The sequence below is a fragment of the Urocitellus parryii genome, chromosome 7 (genome assembly GCF_045843805.1).
Source record: "Urocitellus parryii isolate mUroPar1 chromosome 7, mUroPar1.hap1, whole genome shotgun sequence".
Classification (NCBI taxonomy): Eukaryota; Metazoa; Chordata; class Mammalia; order Rodentia; family Sciuridae; genus Urocitellus; species Urocitellus parryii.
Genome location: NC_135537.1, coordinates 163,316,069 through 163,334,417, shown reverse-complemented (window position 1 = coordinate 163,334,417; position 18,349 = coordinate 163,316,069). Strand labels below are relative to the sequence as shown.

The window sequence follows — 18,349 nt, the reverse complement described above, 5'->3', positions numbered from 1 at the left end:
TTCGCTGAGCCTAAGGAATGCCAGCATCTGCTCAGGATGGCATTCAGCTGGCAGGAACACCGAGGCAAGAGGCCTCATCTGAATACAATAAAAACATTCGTGATGGGACATTACTCAGTGGAATGCAAGGCGTAACATTTATGGAAAGTTCTGTATTTTCTTTCCCAAGACCCCGAAAGACGAGGCCTGAAGTTAACATTTACTGAACACTTACATCAGGAGCTCTGCTACTCAGTTTTTCGCTTACCTGATGAGGAAGAGTGGCAATAGGACTGAACCCAGAGTTCATTCTCCATTTGGCAATTAGGAATGAGGTGACTAGTAGGGAAGGAAACTGATTTCAAACAAAAACCCAGAGCTTCTACATCTTCCTGAGGATACATGGTACTATTAGTCTCAAAACTTTCTGAAAGCCAGGTGGCGGTGGCGCACACTTATAATCCCAGTGGCTCAGGAGGCTGAGGCAGGAGAATCGTGAGTTCAGAGCCAGACTCAGCAAAATCGAGGTGCTAAGCAACTCAGTGAGACCCTGTCTCTAAATAAAATACCAAATAGCACTGGGGATGTGGCTCAGTGGCCGAGGGCCCCTGAGTTCAACCCCTGGAACCCTATTTCCCTCCCAAAAATCCTTGCTGAAACTCTCCTTGGGAAACATTGCATAACTCATGATAGTAGAAAGGCCTATCCTTCATATCCGAGTCATTGTCAACAGATTTTTAAATCTGCTAATCTGTATTTTTTTTTTTTAACCACCGGAGCTAAATTTGAATTTTGGCACCTTTCCCTAAATTATTCTCTCTCTGGTGTCTGTGAATACTAAAGGTGACAGACGTGCTGCATCTTGTTCCTATTGGTGCTTTCTGATGTCTTGCCAAGGTTAATGGCTCCCATCACTAGACATGCTGTGGGAGGTGCCACGGATTCCACCCCTGTCCCCAGACTGACCAACAAGCTAGTTATGTCTCCTCTAGTGCTGTGATGACGCCGCTGCAATGTTAGTCTTAAATTCTTGGGTTCTCATACTCCAGTTCTTTTGATGCTGGTGTTCCTTTGTTGTTGATGTCGCTGGGCCTCGGGCCCTTTCTTGGAAAATCATCTGGGTGACATTCCATGCTGTGCTCGGGGTGTCCTAGATCCAGTTTGGGCACTTCAGCCTTCTTCATTCCCAAGAGCCACCTCATGCAAATCACCCTTGTCCAATCTATCACTTCTCCTATATGCTGGGACCCCTGTTCACTGACAGTGACCTTGCAGTCACCTTTATCAGGGTCCAGTGCCTCCCAACAACCCTGTTCTATGCCTGTGAGTGAGAGCCCAACTTTCTCAGCATGGTAGATACATGGTGATCTACTGTTCAGTATGTAAAGTACTGAACAAAACTTGGTGTTCATGCTGGGATAAGAGTGTTCAGGGGCACTGTTCTTAGTTCTTTACTCTGCACTATGTTTTCTTTGGTGGAGAAGAGAAAGCAGTGAGAAAATTTTTTCTCAGGGCAAAACCAGTTTAGTTTCTGAGATATCTGAGTAGGGTTTAGTGTTACTACTCTGCTCACACTTTGGGCGAGAGTATATTGGCTCTAAAGTGCACTGTGACATGGTTATGAACTGTAATTGGCACCTAGTGTAACAGGCAGGGCTGCTATTTTCTTATTGTTCTTTATTTTATTATTGTACTGGGGCTCGAACCCAGGGCCACTCAACCACTGAGCCACATATTCAGACATTTTAAAAAAATTTTACTTTGAGATAGAGTCTCACTAAGTTTCTTAGGGTCCTCACTAAGTTGCTGAGGCTAGATTTGAACTTGGGATCCTTCTGCCTCAACCTCTTGAGCTGCTGGGAACACAGGTGTGCGCCACCATGCCCAGTTCTTACATTAGATGGTTAATTACGAAAAAAATTCAAATATGTAAAAATGCAAAATCTAAAAAGACACCTATAAGTTGATAACCAAGATTGAAGCAATCTTAACCTTGTACATAGTTACATCATCTCTTTGATATTTTTAAAAAGAAAGGTGTTGTTATGGATTGAGATAAAACCCTGACTATATCCATCCCCTTTTCCCCCCTGTCTTCCAAGAGGTTTTCCCTAGACTGGGTGGAATATCATTCTTCAAGCAAAACATTTCTAAAAATTATACATGGATGCATTTTTTTGGTGTGTTTTCCAACTCAGCACTTTAAGTTAGAAAATATAAATAGTATCAATATTGCCATTAACTTTCCCCATTCAACATAAAGTTTCTGAGATTTATATATTGTGATTCATGATGTTCTTTTCACTTACATTAACTGTGAAGTATTCCATAAGGAAAACTAGCCAAGTTTTTATCCATTCCATTGCTGGAGGATCATTTTCTATTTTAAAAAATAAAAAAGGAACATCCTTGCCAATATGTCCTTGTGGGCCCATGTGAATGTTTTTCTGGAGCCGTGATTCTCAAAGTGTGATTCCTTGGGAACCTCTTAGAAATGCTGTTCTCCTAGACCTACAAACCCAAAACTCTGAGAATGGGACTAGCAATCTAAAATTTTAATGGCCCTCTGGGAGATTTTAATATCTTTAAACTAGAGGAGTATCATCAGACTTAGTAGATATTGCCAATGAAATGTGAGTACAAAGGTATCTTGTTGCTCCAGTTTGCAGTTTTCTTATTTCTAGGGACATTATGTGCTGTGACCAGCATGGTCATTAATTCAGAAACCAGTGAGGGGTGATGGGGGATGAGGAAAAGACAAACAGACACATGTAGAGAGAAAAAGCTGGGGCCAGGTGGGCAACCAAGCTCCGATGGGGTTTGACTGAGCCAGAGCTAGCTTAGTAAGTTTATTATATAGGTTTTGTCATCAAAATGGTATTTGTGGGAAAGTTTTGACAAAACAGGCAATCTGAAGGACTCAGGATTGTCAATACATTAGGGTTATCTTGTTATGTTCATAATTTTCTATCTCTGGGAGCTGGTGCCTGAGCTTAAGGTCTTGACTGATTTAGCTGTGTACCTTTGCACTAAGCCTCCCCTGGCCAATGTCACCATAGCAACTGGGCCATCTTGACCTGTACCTTGGCACAGGAAGTTCCCAGTGCAAACACAGCCACAAGAGAGTCAGAAAGACCATGATTCAAATCACGGCTCTCCACAATTATGTATTAAAAATGTTTTTTAAATTGATTGTTCAGTTTTCTTCCCTGTAGATTTAATTTAACTCAACAATGTTTGAGTACTTATGTTTGTGCCTGCTGGACAGACCATTGAACAAAATAAAGACCAAATCTCTAGGAGTTTACTTTGAAGTGGAGGAAGACAGACAACAAACAGGGGCAACCATCAGGATCATGTTAGGTGGTATTTGTTAAAAAGAAATAAATCAGAGAAAGGACAGAGAGGGGTAGGGGATGGAGCCTTTGTGAGTAGGGTTTCAGGGATCCTGATGTCTGATGAGGAAAAATAGGGCTTAGTCCATTTTATTATTGACATTTTGGAATTAATTTTTGAAATCTTATTTTGTGCTTTCTCTTAAGTAAGATTCTTCTTTGCTTATTGTTTCTTCTTTTCCCAACATCTAGCCCCAGTTTAATGTTTATTCTTAACTTTTACAAGTGCACATTTGACTTAATACTATCTAATTTGAACTTACCTTTCTTTTCTTTCATATAAAACAAGGTCCATGAAAGTTTGTATTTGTGTTCTTTAATTTAACTTCTACCTTGCTTTATGCTCCAAAAATTTGGTCATTGTCATTGTTTAGAAGCACCTGAATGTGCATCAGTTGATTTCTTTTAAAAAAAAAATGCTTCTGGCACTTTCTCCCTCCTTTCTGGTTTCTATTTCCTGTTTACCAAAATACATTCTTTGATAGTTCTTACAGAATATATAAGTGATAAATTCTCTGTTATTGTCTGAAAATGTCTTTTGTTAATGGTCACTCTTAAATGATGGTTTAGTTGGTATGGGGTTCCAGATTGACTTTTCCAAAAATGGATCATATATTAGACCATAAAGCAAATCTTTATGAATTGAAATAAATCTATGCATCTTATCAGATTACGATGGAATGAAACTAGAAGCAACGAGAATAACCTCAAGGACTGTATGAGCACATGTAGATTGAACAATGCACTTTAAAATGAACAGTGGGTCACTACAGAAGCTAAAAGGGGCCGCATACAGTGCTCCTCCCCTGCAACCCCAGTGACTTGGGAGGCTGGGGCAGGAGGATCACAAGTTCAAGGACAGCCTTGGAAACTTAGCAGGATCCTCAGCAACTTAGTGAGATCCTGTCTCAAAACAAAAAATTGAAAAGAACTGGGATACAGCTCAGCAGTAGAGTATCCTCAGGTCCAATTTCCATTACCAAAGAAATCAAAGGATAAATTAAAAAAAAATCTAGAATCAAATAAAAATGGAAACGCAATGTACCAGAACCTGTGGGATACAGTGAAAGTCATACTAAAAAGGGAACTTACAGATTTGAGTGCCAATATTAACAAAAAAACAGTGATTGATCAATTTATGTGTATGTAAGAATATGGCATAATGAATCCCACTATTATGTATAATTATAATGCACCAATAAAGGAAAACTAAGAAAACAAAAACAAGACAGAGAGATCTCAAATAAATAACCTAATGATACATCTCAAGTTCTTAGAAAAACAAGAACAAACAAAACCCAAAATCAATAGAAGGAAATAAATAACAAAGACTTGGGCAGAAGTAACTAAAACAGAGACTAAAAGCACAATACAATGGGTCAATGAAACAGAATTGGTTCTTTGAAAAGATAAACAAAATTAACAAACTCTTAGCCAAACTAATCAAGAGAGAGAAGAACCAAATAATACAATTAGACACACAAAAGGGGATAATGCAATAGATATCACTGAAATACTTAGGATTATTAGGAAATATTTTAAAAAGCGTTATGCTGATACGTTGGAAAATATAGAAGAAATGGACAAATATGTGGCTCTACTAAAATTGAACCAAGAGGACATAAAATATTCAAATAGATCAATAACACACAATGGGATTGAAGAAGTAATAAAAAGTCTGGCAATGAAGCAAAGTCCAGGACTAGACAGAGTCAATGCTGAATTTTACCAGGACTTTTAAATGCCAATGAACCTTAAGCTGTCCCATAAAACAGAAAGGAAAGAATGTCTTTCAGACTCATTCTATGATGCTGGTATTACTCTGCTACCAAAATCCAACAAGTACAACAAAAAAGAAAACAAATATAGACCAATATCCTTGATGAACATAGATGCAAAAATACTCAATAAAATACTTGCAAACCAAACTCGACAGCACATTAAAAAGATTATTCACTGTGACCAAGCTTGGCTACCTTCCAGGGATGGAAGGGTGGATTGACATATTCAAATCAAGAAATGTAATATAGTATATACATAGACTCAAATATAAAATAGTCACTGATCATCCAATAGATGAGAAAACACTTTTTATAAAATTTAACTTCCCTTCATAATTTAAACCATGGAAGAACGACTAGGGTAGGGGTTAGGGGTTTGGAAGAGGGGAGAGGAAGTGGTAAAAGAGAGGGTGGACGTGATTGAATCATAATGTATGTCACAGTGAAACCCTTTAAAAATATATGTTAATAATCATATAAAAGTATTCTAGGTTAACAGCTGTTTTCCTTCAGCATTGTGAAGACACTGAACCATTATCTTTTGGATTTTGTTCTTGTTGAAAGCCGGTCATCAACCTAACTGTGTTTCCATCGGTGGTAATACTTTTTTCTTTTTTCCCCCTCTTTGCTTCTAAGATTGTCTTGTTCTATTTAACATGGTGTTTTCCCCTACATAATGTCAAGAACAGGTTTAATTTTTTTTTTTTTAATTTAGGACTTGCATGCTTCTTGAAATGATTCATGCATTTCAATAGTGTGGGAAATTCTCAGTCATTATGTTTTGTGAATAACTTCAGTCTTATTGTCTCCATTTTTCTCCTTCTGAATTCCTTTTAAAAAATTATACATTGGCTTCACTGATATATAATTAATATGCCATATATGATTCATTTACCACAAATCTACCCATATAAAAGACAAAATTAAATGGTTTAAAATATATTTGTAGTTATCAGCATAACTATAAGTTTAGAGCATTTTGTCATTCCAGAAACAAACTTTGTACCTGTTAATAGTCCCCTTCGTCTGTCAATTCTGAGGCCTGGGAAACCCGTATCTCCATAGATTTACTTATTATGAATATCTCATATGAATGGAATCATGATATGCGGGATTCTTTGACTCACTTTTTTTTTTTCAGTGCTGTGAATTGAAAATAGGGTCTCACCACATGCTAGGCGACTTCTCTTAACACTGAGTTAAATCTCCAGCCCTGATTTGCTTCTTTTATATAGCTTAATGTTTCCAGGTTTACAACCTGTAACCTGTATATGGCCACTGGCTTATGTGGGTTGGTTCATTGGTTATTAGAATAATGCTGCTATAAACATTTGTGTTCAATTTCTAGAATTGATATATATTTGCAGTTATTTTGGGTACATACCTAGGAGTGAAGTTGCTAGGATATATTACAACTTCATGGTTAAAATTTTGAGTAACAATCATCTTGTGGTTGCACCATTTGGACATTGTTACTGATTATATATGAGGGTTCCAATTTCTGCATATCCTCACAAACACTTGTGTTTATCCATTCTTTATAAAAAAAATTATGGTTATCCTAGTGCATGTGAAGTAGTGTCTCATTGTGGGTTTGGCTTGTAATTCCTTCATGATTACTGATGTTGAGCTTCTCTTCATGAGTTTATTGGTCATTGCATATATCTTCTTTGGAGAAATGTCCGCTCAGATTCTTTGCCCATTTTAAAAAACTTGGCTTATTATCTCTTACAGTTGAGCTGTAGGAGTTCTTTATATATTCTGTTGCTTATAAGATTTACAAATATTTTCTCTCATAGGTTAATTTTTCACTTTGTGGATGAAAAGAAAGTTCTGTAGTGCAAAAGTTTTTAATTTTGAAGTTTAATCTTTGTTTTCTTAAATTTATTTTTTAGTTTTAGGAGGACACAATATCTTTATTTTATTTTTATGTGGTGCTGAGGATCGAACCCAGTGCCCCATGCATGCTAGGTGAGCACTCTACCACTGAGCCACAACCCCAGCCCCTAAGTTCAATCTTTTTTTTTTTTTTAACCTTTAACACTTGTGCTTTTGGTGTCATATCTAGGAAACCATGGCCTAACCCAAGATCATGAGGATTTACACCCATGTTTCCCCATAGTTTTATAGTTTCATCTCGTAATTTTTTGTATCATTTTGAAATATTTTTTTTTGGTCTCTGGTGTAAGGAGAGAGCAAAAACTTATTCTTTTGCATGTGGAAGTCCAGTTATTCAAACATCATTTATTGAAAAAAATATTTTCCTCCATTAATTTTATTGGCACTTGTGTTGAATGTACTTTTTAGTAAGTATTAAAATCAGGAAATAAGAATCTTCCTATTTTGTTGTTCTTTTCCAAGATTATTTAGGCTATTCTGGGTCTCTTGCATTTCCAGATGAATTTTAGGATCAACTTGTCAATTTCCTTAAATAAGCTTCCTGGGATGTTGGTAGATGTTGCATTCAAACTGTAGATCAGTCTGGGGAGTATCGTCATCTTTTTTTTTTTTTTTAATCCACTAACTGTTGCATCCATCACATCATCTCTTCTCCCAGAGTTATGACTGAAAGAGGGAGGGTGCTATTCACCAGCTGCGCTGTCTGTATCCTCCCTATAAAAGTTTAGAAAATGGGTAAGCTGTGGAAAATGGGATCTGCTGATGTGTTATGATTGTTGGGGAGGATGGTGACTCTTGCTTGGCTGCCAAGACAATGTTGCTTCTGGAAGACAGAACTGGGAGGGATAAGTGCAGCCCCTTGCTCAAACACTACAGCCTCCCAATGTCCTTACCATATTTTTTGTTGAATTAATTCTTCTCAATTTGTTGTAAGCCATTTAATCAATTTTCAGAGACTTTGATTGATTGTTTTTGCTAATTCTGGGGAAGAGATTTCCTGGAGCTATTAACACCACTACTTCTTGGATTCCTTTAAACAGGTTCTTCACATTCTATCTTGTCTCTTATTTTCTCTTCCCTGTTTTCTATCTCTGTGCTACATTCTTGTGAACTTTCCTTACCTATCAATTCCACTTCACTTATTCTCTTTTCATCTTTCTCTAATTTGATGTTTAACTTATCAGCTGAGTTTTCAAATTTATTTTATTAAATTTTTAGAAAATAAAAAACTTTTTTATTATTAAGATCCCCTTACCAAAGTTGGCTTTAATAAATGAAATTCTAACAGAGATAGCAGTACTTAATAAGAAATATGTCAATTATTAAAGTTAACAATAATTTGATACATAAAAAGTGATTAAAGATATAAAAGTAACAGGAATGATGAGACATGAAGCAGAAATGTATATTCTACATATTCTTTTAGAAAAGTGACAGAATGAACATCAATCCTCAAGAGGTCTATTTTATTTTATAAAAGAAAAAAAACCCAACAAATATATTGACTCCTAGATCTGCGTCAAAGGATGTTGTAAAGCTCTATTGAACAAATACTAACAAAATTAAATTGATAAAACACATATGATAATTGCTGTGACTTAATCAGTGGGAAAGTTATTGACATTTATAAAAATAGCCAATAGGATTATAGAGGCTAGGACTTCGGTCTAATTACAACTCTGTTAATTCAGTAGAAGCCAAGAGAAAATTCAGCAGGTGAAGAATATCATTGATGTCAAACAAAACTGGATTTTTTGAAGCTGCAGGAGATCTACTTTTAAAATTTATACTTTAAGTCTTATTTTTCATTTCTATAAATTATTTGATTTTTTTAAAATTATGATTTCTTTTGGAAGAGTGGAAACTTTTTTTGCGGTTTTGATTTCTTATTTTGTCTTTAAACATAGTTATTTAATATTATTGGCTTTAATCTCCTGCTTCATTTGTCTTCTTTTCCTTGATCATTGTGAATTATTTCCTTGGGTGTTTTGCTAATTTATCATTATGGAGATTCTTCATATGTGTACTATAAATTCCATTCCAAACATTGGTGATACGCAGGTTACTGCTTAGTTTAACAACCTCAAAGGAGAATTAATATTTTAAATTTAGAATCCAGTAAGAGGTAGTTCAGCTTCTTAAAAACAATCTTCTTATAACAATGGACATACTTAATTTTTCTAGTCCACCTTTTAAGGGTGCTGTCTTTTGAGAGAATCGGATTTCTTATTTGTCTCAGTTCTAACTCTCTCATAAGGACTAAAAGCTTTGTTTCCTGTCCCTTATTCCTTTGATTTATTATTTTCCAATTTGGGCTCCTCCACAAACTCTCTGTGTGAGCTTGGACAGGTCATTTTCCCATTTGGGTCACAGTCACCCTATTTGTAAAATGAGAGCTGGGTGAAATGATGAAATGACCCATCAGGTCTTTGGCAGTTCTAACGTGCTAAGAGTCTAGCCTTCATCAAACTTGGAAACTGTTTCCAGAAAAGAAAGTTCAATGTCCTTTATGAACTGTTCCATGGCAAGGATGTAGCTCAGTGTGAGGTGAACTCAATACTCATCTCCTTGGACTGGGAACTGATAGGCACCCGGCAGAGGATTTATCTCAGGATTTTTCCTCTTTGGTTTTCCTGACCCCACACCAGTCCATTCAGGAGCTACAGGCAGTTTGGTTTCTTTTTATTACTTCCTCACAGTTCACCTTTGGACTTGGCAAAGTCAGCAGTTATGACAAGGGTGTGAACGCCAATCACACAGCTTCATTTCCAGAATAACCAGCTTAAGTGCTGTTCAGTGCTTATACTGGAATAGAAACCCGACTTGGCTAATTTTTACAACTCATTTTAAAAGAACTATAAGAATGTCCTTCTGGAATATTAATGCACATTTTATCTTGTTTTCTTGTGAAGAAGGAATACATTTTTTTTAAAAAAAATTGTAGGTAAATGGATGGAGTTGGAGAATATAATGCTAAGTGAAGTTAGCCAATCCCCCCCAAAACAAATGCTGAATGTTTTCTCTGATATAAGGAGGCTGATTCATAGTGGGGTTGGGAGGGGAAGCATGGGAGGAATAGATGAACTCTAGATAGAGCAAAGAGGAGGGAGAGTAAGGGAGCAGGCAAGGGGTATAAAGGATGGGGAATGAGATGGACATCATTACCCTAAGTACATGTATGAAGATACAAATGGAGTGAATGAATATACTTTGTATATAACCAGAGATGTGAAAAATTGTGCTCTATATTGTAATATGACTTATAATGCATTCTGCTGTCATATATAACAAATTAGAATTAAAAAATAAAATTAAGATAAAAGTTTAAAAAAAATTGAAGAGAATAAAAGAATATAAAGAAAGGAAAGGGCTGGGGATGTGGCTCAAGCAGTAACGTGCTTGCCTGGCATGCATAGGGCGCTGGGTTCGATCCTCAGCACCACATATAAGTAAAATAAAGATGTTGTGTCCACCGGAAAAAAAAACCCTAAAAAATAAATATTAAAAAATTCTCTCTCTCTCTCTCTCTCTCTCTCTCTCTCTCTCTCTCTCTCTCTCTCTTTAAAAAAAGGAGGAAAAAAGAGAAAACACATTCATATTCCTAACATTTCAAACCAGCCAGTATCATCATTATGGTGTGGTTCTTTTTTTAGAACTTTATTTTTATTTATTTATATGCAGTGCTGAGAACTGAACCCAGTGCCTCACACATGCTAGGCAAGCACTCTACCACTGAGCCACCACCCCAGCCCCCTAGTGTGGTTCTTTTTAATCTCTCAATTGTTCTTATTTTTTAAAAAGTGTTGTGACTATATTTGTGTATCCTTTCTGGAGTAAATGTATTGCTATTGAGTGGGGTCACTATTGTTTGACTCACTATTGTTATAAGTTTCTCCAAACTGACAGCATATAATTCTATATCTGATGGGATATAACTGTACCTAAATTACTACAAAAATTGTTGGGGTATAATCATAACATCAACTTAGAGATGACAATTGAAATGAGGGAGACAAGAAGGATCTTAAGTATTGGTGAATTCTATTGTTATTCCCATGTATCTTTAATTCTTCTTCAACAGCACTGACCAAAGGCTAACAAGGCTTCATTTTCCTGCTTTACTTCTTCTTTATCATCTTCAATTTCTTCTCCTAGATAATGGCAGGTCAGATTGGTTTTGAAAATAATATCTCCATGGAGGAGATGGGATAGGGAATGCCGTGGTGATGAGCAGATTTGGGTTCCAATTATATGATCCTAAGCAAGTAGTTTCTTCATTCTGAGTCTCAGCTTCCCCATTTGTAAAATTAGGGGGCCATGAATGAGAGCTCATTAAATCTCTATGTGCTCCTTGTTCTGAGGCTTTCCTCCTCTCTTTTGACCATTTGGGCATTTGGGATTTACATTAGGAAGTGGAAGGGAAGGAGAGAGAGGTCAGTGCAAAATGAAAAGGATAAAACTAAAACAAAATAAAAAATGCAAAACATTTTTAATTTTTAGCTGTAGCTGAGTGCCTTGGATCTGTTGGGGAGTGTCCATTGCTGAGCTCTGTGTTGTCCTCCACTTTGAAGACAGTGAGTAGCCCCTTCCCTTCCTGGGCAATGAATGCTTCCCCAGGTTAGATTTTGTTTTCTTCATTGTCTTTCTTTAAAATATCAAAGAAGGCTCATCTTAAGTCCTAAAACAAAACAGAAGTGGTCATATGCATGGCCAGTTCAGATTGCTTATGCTTCTTGGATGATTGTTCCTAAATTCCAAACTATTATGAATCATCAAGTTCAAACAAGCTCAGCATCTCTAAACTGTTTCAAGCACACTCCAATTATTGCATGAAAGTCTGATTGCTGAGACCAAAGCTCACAAGCTTTATGATCAGCTGTACTAATGGATGATGGAAGAACTTCTCCAAGTGGTGATGAACTTCTCTAAGTGATGAACACCTCAATACGACATGATTCAAATCTCAGTTTACCAGGGTTCAGTGTGGGCATTACTTTAAGAACACAGGTGCTGTATACAGCAGGCAAACCCCTGTGATTCTGGGAGGGTCTTGACAACTTGCTGGCCCATGCAGCCCAGACCCTCTCCATGATCCTGATCTCGTGTGGCCCCTGAGCTGCCTGTGGCAGCTCTGACATCACCTCCTCTTGGGAGCTCTCCTCCCTGGCCCTCTGTGATGCCGGCACTAGTTCTCCTCACTGGCTCTTGCTCTTTCTCCATTTCTTTGGAATTCCCCAAAGTTGGGCCCTCAGCTCCCCGCCACGCTTCTCGTTGTACTGTCCCCTCTGGCTCATTTCTCCAACTCTCCCACCTGCACTAAAGTCTTATCTGTCCTTGTTCCCCCATCAGGAACTCTAGCACTCTGACTCCCTTTGGCCCCTATTGCTGCTTGCCGGGCCTGTTGTAATAGCCTCCTGGCTGGCCTCTGTGCCCCGAGTCTTTCCTTCATGTTTCTGAAACCGATAAATATCTGCAGAAACAGTTCCTCAAACAGCTTCTGTCACATCACACTTGGGCTCAAAAACTTACATCAGCTGTCCTGCTACCACGGAGGTCTGAGCCTCTTAGTTTTGCCCCTGAGGTCCTCTACCTATGACCATGACCTCCCTAGATATCCTTATTTCCCACCACTTCCCTTCCCAGTTCTTCCCTCCCAGCCACCTGGACTCACTGGAGTCCCTCAGCCATGCCTTGGGCTTTCCTGCCCCATCACTGTGGACAACACCATACTCCCCACCCCACCTGGCTCCTACTTTTCTCCTCTCTATTTCTTAGTAGCTTCCATGTCCCAGCACAAATCCAGCCCTTGAACCTCCAATCCTGGTGGTGCTTGCTCTCCGCAGTATGAAAACCACTCTCTCTTCACTTGTCACCTCCTTCTGCTCAACAATGTCCACAGTGTGTCAGGCACCTAGAGCTGGGACTCAGAGATGTTTAGACCCCAACTTTGCCTTCAGGGGGCTCCAACAGGGAGAGATCAGCACACAGGTCAGGACAATGTTATGTTCAGGGTAAAATCCTAGAGTTCAGAGAGGAGGGAAGGATGACTTACCTGATGGAGGTAGGGAAGGAGGTAGGCCATGGGGATCTCAACAGCGTGACACAATGGAACAAGCAGAGAGCCATGCTGGAATTCCTGCTTCACAACTTACCATCCCCTACCCTCTGTGCCTTGGTTTGCAGTCTGTAAAATGGGAATTATAACATTTGCCTTGAAGGATTGGGGTGAGGAGTGACAAGATATGTTTGTGAAAAGTGTCCAGTAGCAGCCTGTGCAGGTTCTTGGGAAGTGCAAGCCCCGTCTGACCACACTCTGCACGGTGTCCAGTACACTGCCTGGGATAAAGTCCGATCCTGGTAGATGCCTGTGATTTGGTTGCTAGACATGATCATGGATATATCAGGAAGCAGGACTGTGAGGACCTCGGCTGTTTTAACTGTTCTATAAAAGATCGACTCCCTTTTTTTGAGAACCATGAATTTAGTACTTGGAAATTTGAACTAGCAAAAGATACACAGGCAGTACCTATGCTTTTCCATTTCTTCAAGGAGAGCCGGAATCTTGCCCAGGAGTCAGGGCCCTCACGCCAGGTGATAGAGCAGCAATCCTGTCCCTGGACCTGCCACACCCAACTAATGAAGGCCAGGGCTTTCATGAGTCCAGTTCTTTGAAGCCACACCACGAAGCTCTTACTTCATGACGCACAGGCATGGTGGAGAGTCCTGACTTAGGGAGAAGCCCAAGTAAAGTCTTTTATGAGGTGAGGGACTCTTCTGAGGAAACACATAACAAGCAGAAGGGAAGGGCTTTGACGATCACCAAATGAGCACAAAGAAAAAAGGGCTGCCTTACAGTCCACACCCTCCACAGTGAGGGTATAAAGGCCCATCCTGGGGAAGGAGACCCACAGCGCTGTGGCTCGTCTTGCATTCTGTCTTCAGCCGGACACCTCGCTCCCTCCCAGCACCATGCCCTACAACTGTTGCCTGTCCAACGTGAGCTGCCGCAGCAGCTGCTCCTCCCGGCCCTGCGTGCCCCACAGCTGCCATGGCTGCACCCTGCCCGGGGCCTGCAACATCCCCGCCAACGTGGGCAACTGCAACTGGTTCTGTGAGGGCTCCTTCAACGGCAGCGAGAAGGAGACCATGCAGTTCCTGAATGACCGGCTGGCCAGCTACCTGGAGAAGGTGCGCCAGCTGGAGAGGGAGAACGCGGAGCTGGAGGCCCGCATCCAGGAGCGGAACCAGCAGCAGGAGCCCTTGGTGTGCCCCAGCTACCAGTCCTACTTCCGGACCATCGAGGAGCTCCAGCAGAAGGTGAGGGGCGGGCACCATCGTGTTCTTAGCAGGAGGCTGTTGGAAGAAGAACATCCTAGCTGCAGTTCAGAAACCATATGAATTCCTGGGTTCATGGGAAGGTTGACGACTGGCCTTTCTTTTGTGTCTTGGGGGCTCATCTACTTTCAGACTTGGGTCTATTAGGTCTGAATATTGGTGTAGAGTTAGTTTAGGTGAAAACAGCAGCACTTCCGATAAGGAAGCTGTTATTTAAAGCTGTCTCTGAAGGCTTCCATGTATTTCCAAGCTCCAGAATTATTACCCTGAGGTGAAAGAAAAGAACTGAGCTGGAGAAGAAAACGAAGCAAATGGATTAGGTCATTTTTCTCTCTCCCTCAAGTGCTCTGATCTCTGGTTATCTCCCTCTTCTGGACACTGAATTATCCTGATTCCATTGTCCTGACCTGGATGTGTCTGGGATCCTACTGGTGTCCAGTGTTCAGTGAAGGGGTAAAAAAATGGTTGGTTAAACCCAGAAAGATTGGAAATGATGTAGGAGGGAATGGTACCAAGTCATCTCGATGGCCAGGAGAGCATGGCAGACTCCCTGGTACAGCCCCTTGCAGCTCCTAATTTAAATATTTATCTTCCCTTCTCAGTTGAAAGTACCTTGAGGGCAGGATTCACATTTTAATAAATATGAATTGTTAACAGCTTTTCAGTATTGCTTATCAGGAAAGGAAAAAAAGGAAGATCACTTGCTGATATTTTCTTTGTGTGTTTCAATTTTTTTTTCAAATATAGTTTCTAAAATATTTATTGAGCGCCTATTGTACACCAATAGCACTTCATAGTGTTATATAAGATACATTATGACTTCTCATTTTGATCCTCCCATGGAGTGAATTAGTCGGGATTGCCATTGGCAAAAATAACCAAGCCCTTGCTTATTTGAGAACGTGTTGGTGCTTCCAGATCCTGTGCAGCAAGTCTGAGAACTCCAGGATGGTGGTGGATATTGATAATGCCAAGCTAGCCTCCGATGACTTCCGAACCAAGTGAGTGGGCAAGTTGGGTATTGCTTATTTTTCTGCTCTTTCCTCTCTCTGTTCCCTTAGCCTGTCGACAACACTGACACACATCGACCAAGCTGTTCTCCAGATGTTTCCCCACCATCCACAGAGCTATTTCTCACTAGACTTTGGAGATCCCTCCTCCTGGCCTCCAACCCCTTCCTCTTCCTCTTTCTCCTCTCTAGAGAGTAATCCCCAATCACAGGGTTCGACAGTGTAGATAGCATGGTCCTTTGACATCCTGCAGAACTCATGAGAATGTGGGAAATGTATCTCCTTGGAAACCTCACAGTTCATGGGATTTTGTCCTCCTAAGTCCACGGGTTCTTTAACAAAATAATTGCGGGTGAGTTTTTCTCCAGGACCTACTGCTAGGTATTGAAAACCTAAATGAACAGGACGGTTGTAAGAACCACTAAACCGAATTTCTAGTTTTCCGACCAACCAAAATCAAAGCAAAGTCAAGGCCAGGTGTGTTCCTGCCCAGGCTGTCCCTGATCCTCCTCTGGTCACAGGTACGAGACGGAGCTGTCCCTGCGGCAGCTGGTGGAGTCGGACATCAACGGCCTGCGCAGGATCCTGGACGAGCTGACCCTGTGCAAGTCTGACCTGGAGGCCCAGGTGGAGTCCCTGAAGGAGGAGCTGCTCTGCCTCAAGCAGAACCACGAGCAGGTGACGTCCCCTAAAGCACTGTCAGGATCGGGCTCGCCAGGGCTTGTGTCCAACCACCACGGGCTGTGGGAGAAGCTGTGGGTTGAGGTTCCATTAGCTCAAGAAACTATTCTCCCAACAAAAAGGGATTTCTTTGTAGAGAATGAATAAGGTAAAAATCTGAGATAGGAGATTAGGATTTCTCTGCCAGGGGCGGAAACGAGGATGAAGGAAGTTGGCCAGCTCTACCATGAGGACGGGTCAGCGATATGCAGCCACAGGACCTCTTCTGTGCCCAAGTCAGGCCACATGCTGCAGTCATTTTGTAACTGGAGAGGGCAGGATGGCCTAGGGCCACCAAGCTGAGAGAGCCGAGCCAGAAACCAAATGCAACTGTCCTCATTCCTATCCAGAGCCCTTTTTGCTATTCATCATGACTTGGAAGAAACATGGGGTAAAATGCTCCCCATCACTGGCCAGTTATTTGCACACCGAACAGACATTTGCAAACCTTAAATCCCAGAACAATGTTCACGGGGACTGTTAATATTAGTTGAGAGCTTATTTTCTACCAGACATTATGCTAAGCCTGTTAGAGTTCCAGAGGTCGTTCTTGAAGACGAAGAAACGGAAGATTCCAGAAGCTTCTAGAGTTGTATTGTGAGTGGTAGAGACGACACACAATTCAAATCTACCTGATATCCATCTAAACCCGAGTACCAAGCTCGGTGAAGAGATTAGCAGTGAAGTGAACAGATATTGATTTTCTTCAGCATATTCTAACACTGGTAGAAATCAGCAAATCACCGAGTCCGTTCTATTCTAAGATGGCAGATTTTGAAGTAAGCATTCTTTATTTTATCTTTAGCTAGACTTTGTCTTTTTATTGCCCATGCTTAAGAATCAGACTTAAGGTACTCTGAGATATTATAGCAATATGGGCTTCCAGGGATCAGAATTTAAATCATGGTCAACCATGTCTCAGCTCTGAGATCAAATGACCACACTTCTCTAAAAAAGAGGTGGTACAATAAATCTAAAGGGCAGGAGGTCCTGGGCCTGAAGGCCCTTTGTGAAGTGGAATACACACAGATCAGTCACTGAATGTAGGAGCTGGTCAGCAAGGTCAGAGGGAGCAGAACTGGTTGCAAAATTAAAAATGATTAGAAGTTAAATTGCATTTATCCAAGGACAGACCAAGATCCTTCGTGATATTTAAAATTATCCCCTCCCTCCATCAGGAAGTCAACACCCTGCGCTGCCAGCTTGGAGACCGCCTCAACGTGGAGGTGGACGCTGCCCCCACCGTGGACCTGAACCAAGTGCTCAATGAGACCAGGTGTCAGTACGAGGCCCTGGTGGAGACCAACCGCAGGGAAGTGGAGGAGTGGTTCACCACCCAGGTGGGCATCCGAGCACCTGACCACTTGGGACCCAAGGCCCCAGGGCCCTTAGGGCAGGGTCTGATCCTGTCTCCTCCCCTTGGGTGTTTCAGACTGAGGAGCTGAACAAGCAGGTGGTGTCCAGCTCAGAGCAGCTTCAGTCCTACCAGGCAGAGATCATCGAGCTGAGACGCACGGTCAACGCCCTGGAGATCGAGCTGCAGGCCCAGCACAACCTGGTGTGTACTGCAAAATTGGGGAGCAGAGTCACCTCTGGGCCTCACACTCTCCTTAGCCCTTGGAGCTGGTGACTCTGGGAGCCCATGGAGAAGCTCCTTAATGGGGGGGGGCAGCTCTCTGACACCCCTTTATCTTCCCCACCACAGAGGAACTCTCTGGAAAACACGCTGACAGAGAGTGAGGCCCGCTACAGCTCCCAGCTGTCCCAGGTGCAGGGCATGATCACCAACGTGGAGTCCCAGCTGGCCGAGATCCGGGCTGACCTGGAGCGTCAGAACCAGGAGTACCAGGTGCTGCTGGACATCCGGGCCCGGCTGGAGTGTGAGATCAACACGTACCGGAGCCTGCTGGACAGCGAGGACTGCAAGTGAGTGCAGGGCTACTGATCCTTTCACTGGGACACGTGAGGTTGCGGTGGCAGTGAAAAGTCTTCCTGATGGAAATGGCTTATCATTTCATGCTGTAGGGTGACATTCTGACTCAAAATGCTTTTAGTGTCTTATTCCTTCAGCCCATTTTATTCTAACTTGTTCCAATGATTTTATGTCACCAGACTTCCCTGTAATCCCTGTGCCACAACCAATGCCTGCGACAAGCCCATTGGGCCCTGTGTCTCCAATCCCTGTGTCACACGTTCTCGGTGTGGGCCTTGCAGCAATTTTGGGCGCTAG

General features: G+C 41.2%; 1 protein-coding gene across 1 annotated transcript; it reads left to right on the top strand.

The window, feature by feature from the left end:
• Positions 1-14,023: 14,023 nt before the first annotated feature.
• Positions 14,024-18,349, top strand: LOC113181395 (keratin, type I cuticular Ha3-I). Its single transcript, XM_077800537.1, has 7 exons — positions 14,024-14,371; positions 15,308-15,390; positions 15,921-16,077; positions 17,298-17,459; positions 17,552-17,677; positions 17,825-18,045; positions 18,232-18,349. Exons 1-7 carry the CDS (start codon positions 14,024-14,026, stop codon positions 18,347-18,349), a joined length of 1,215 nt encoding a protein of 404 aa, XP_077656663.1.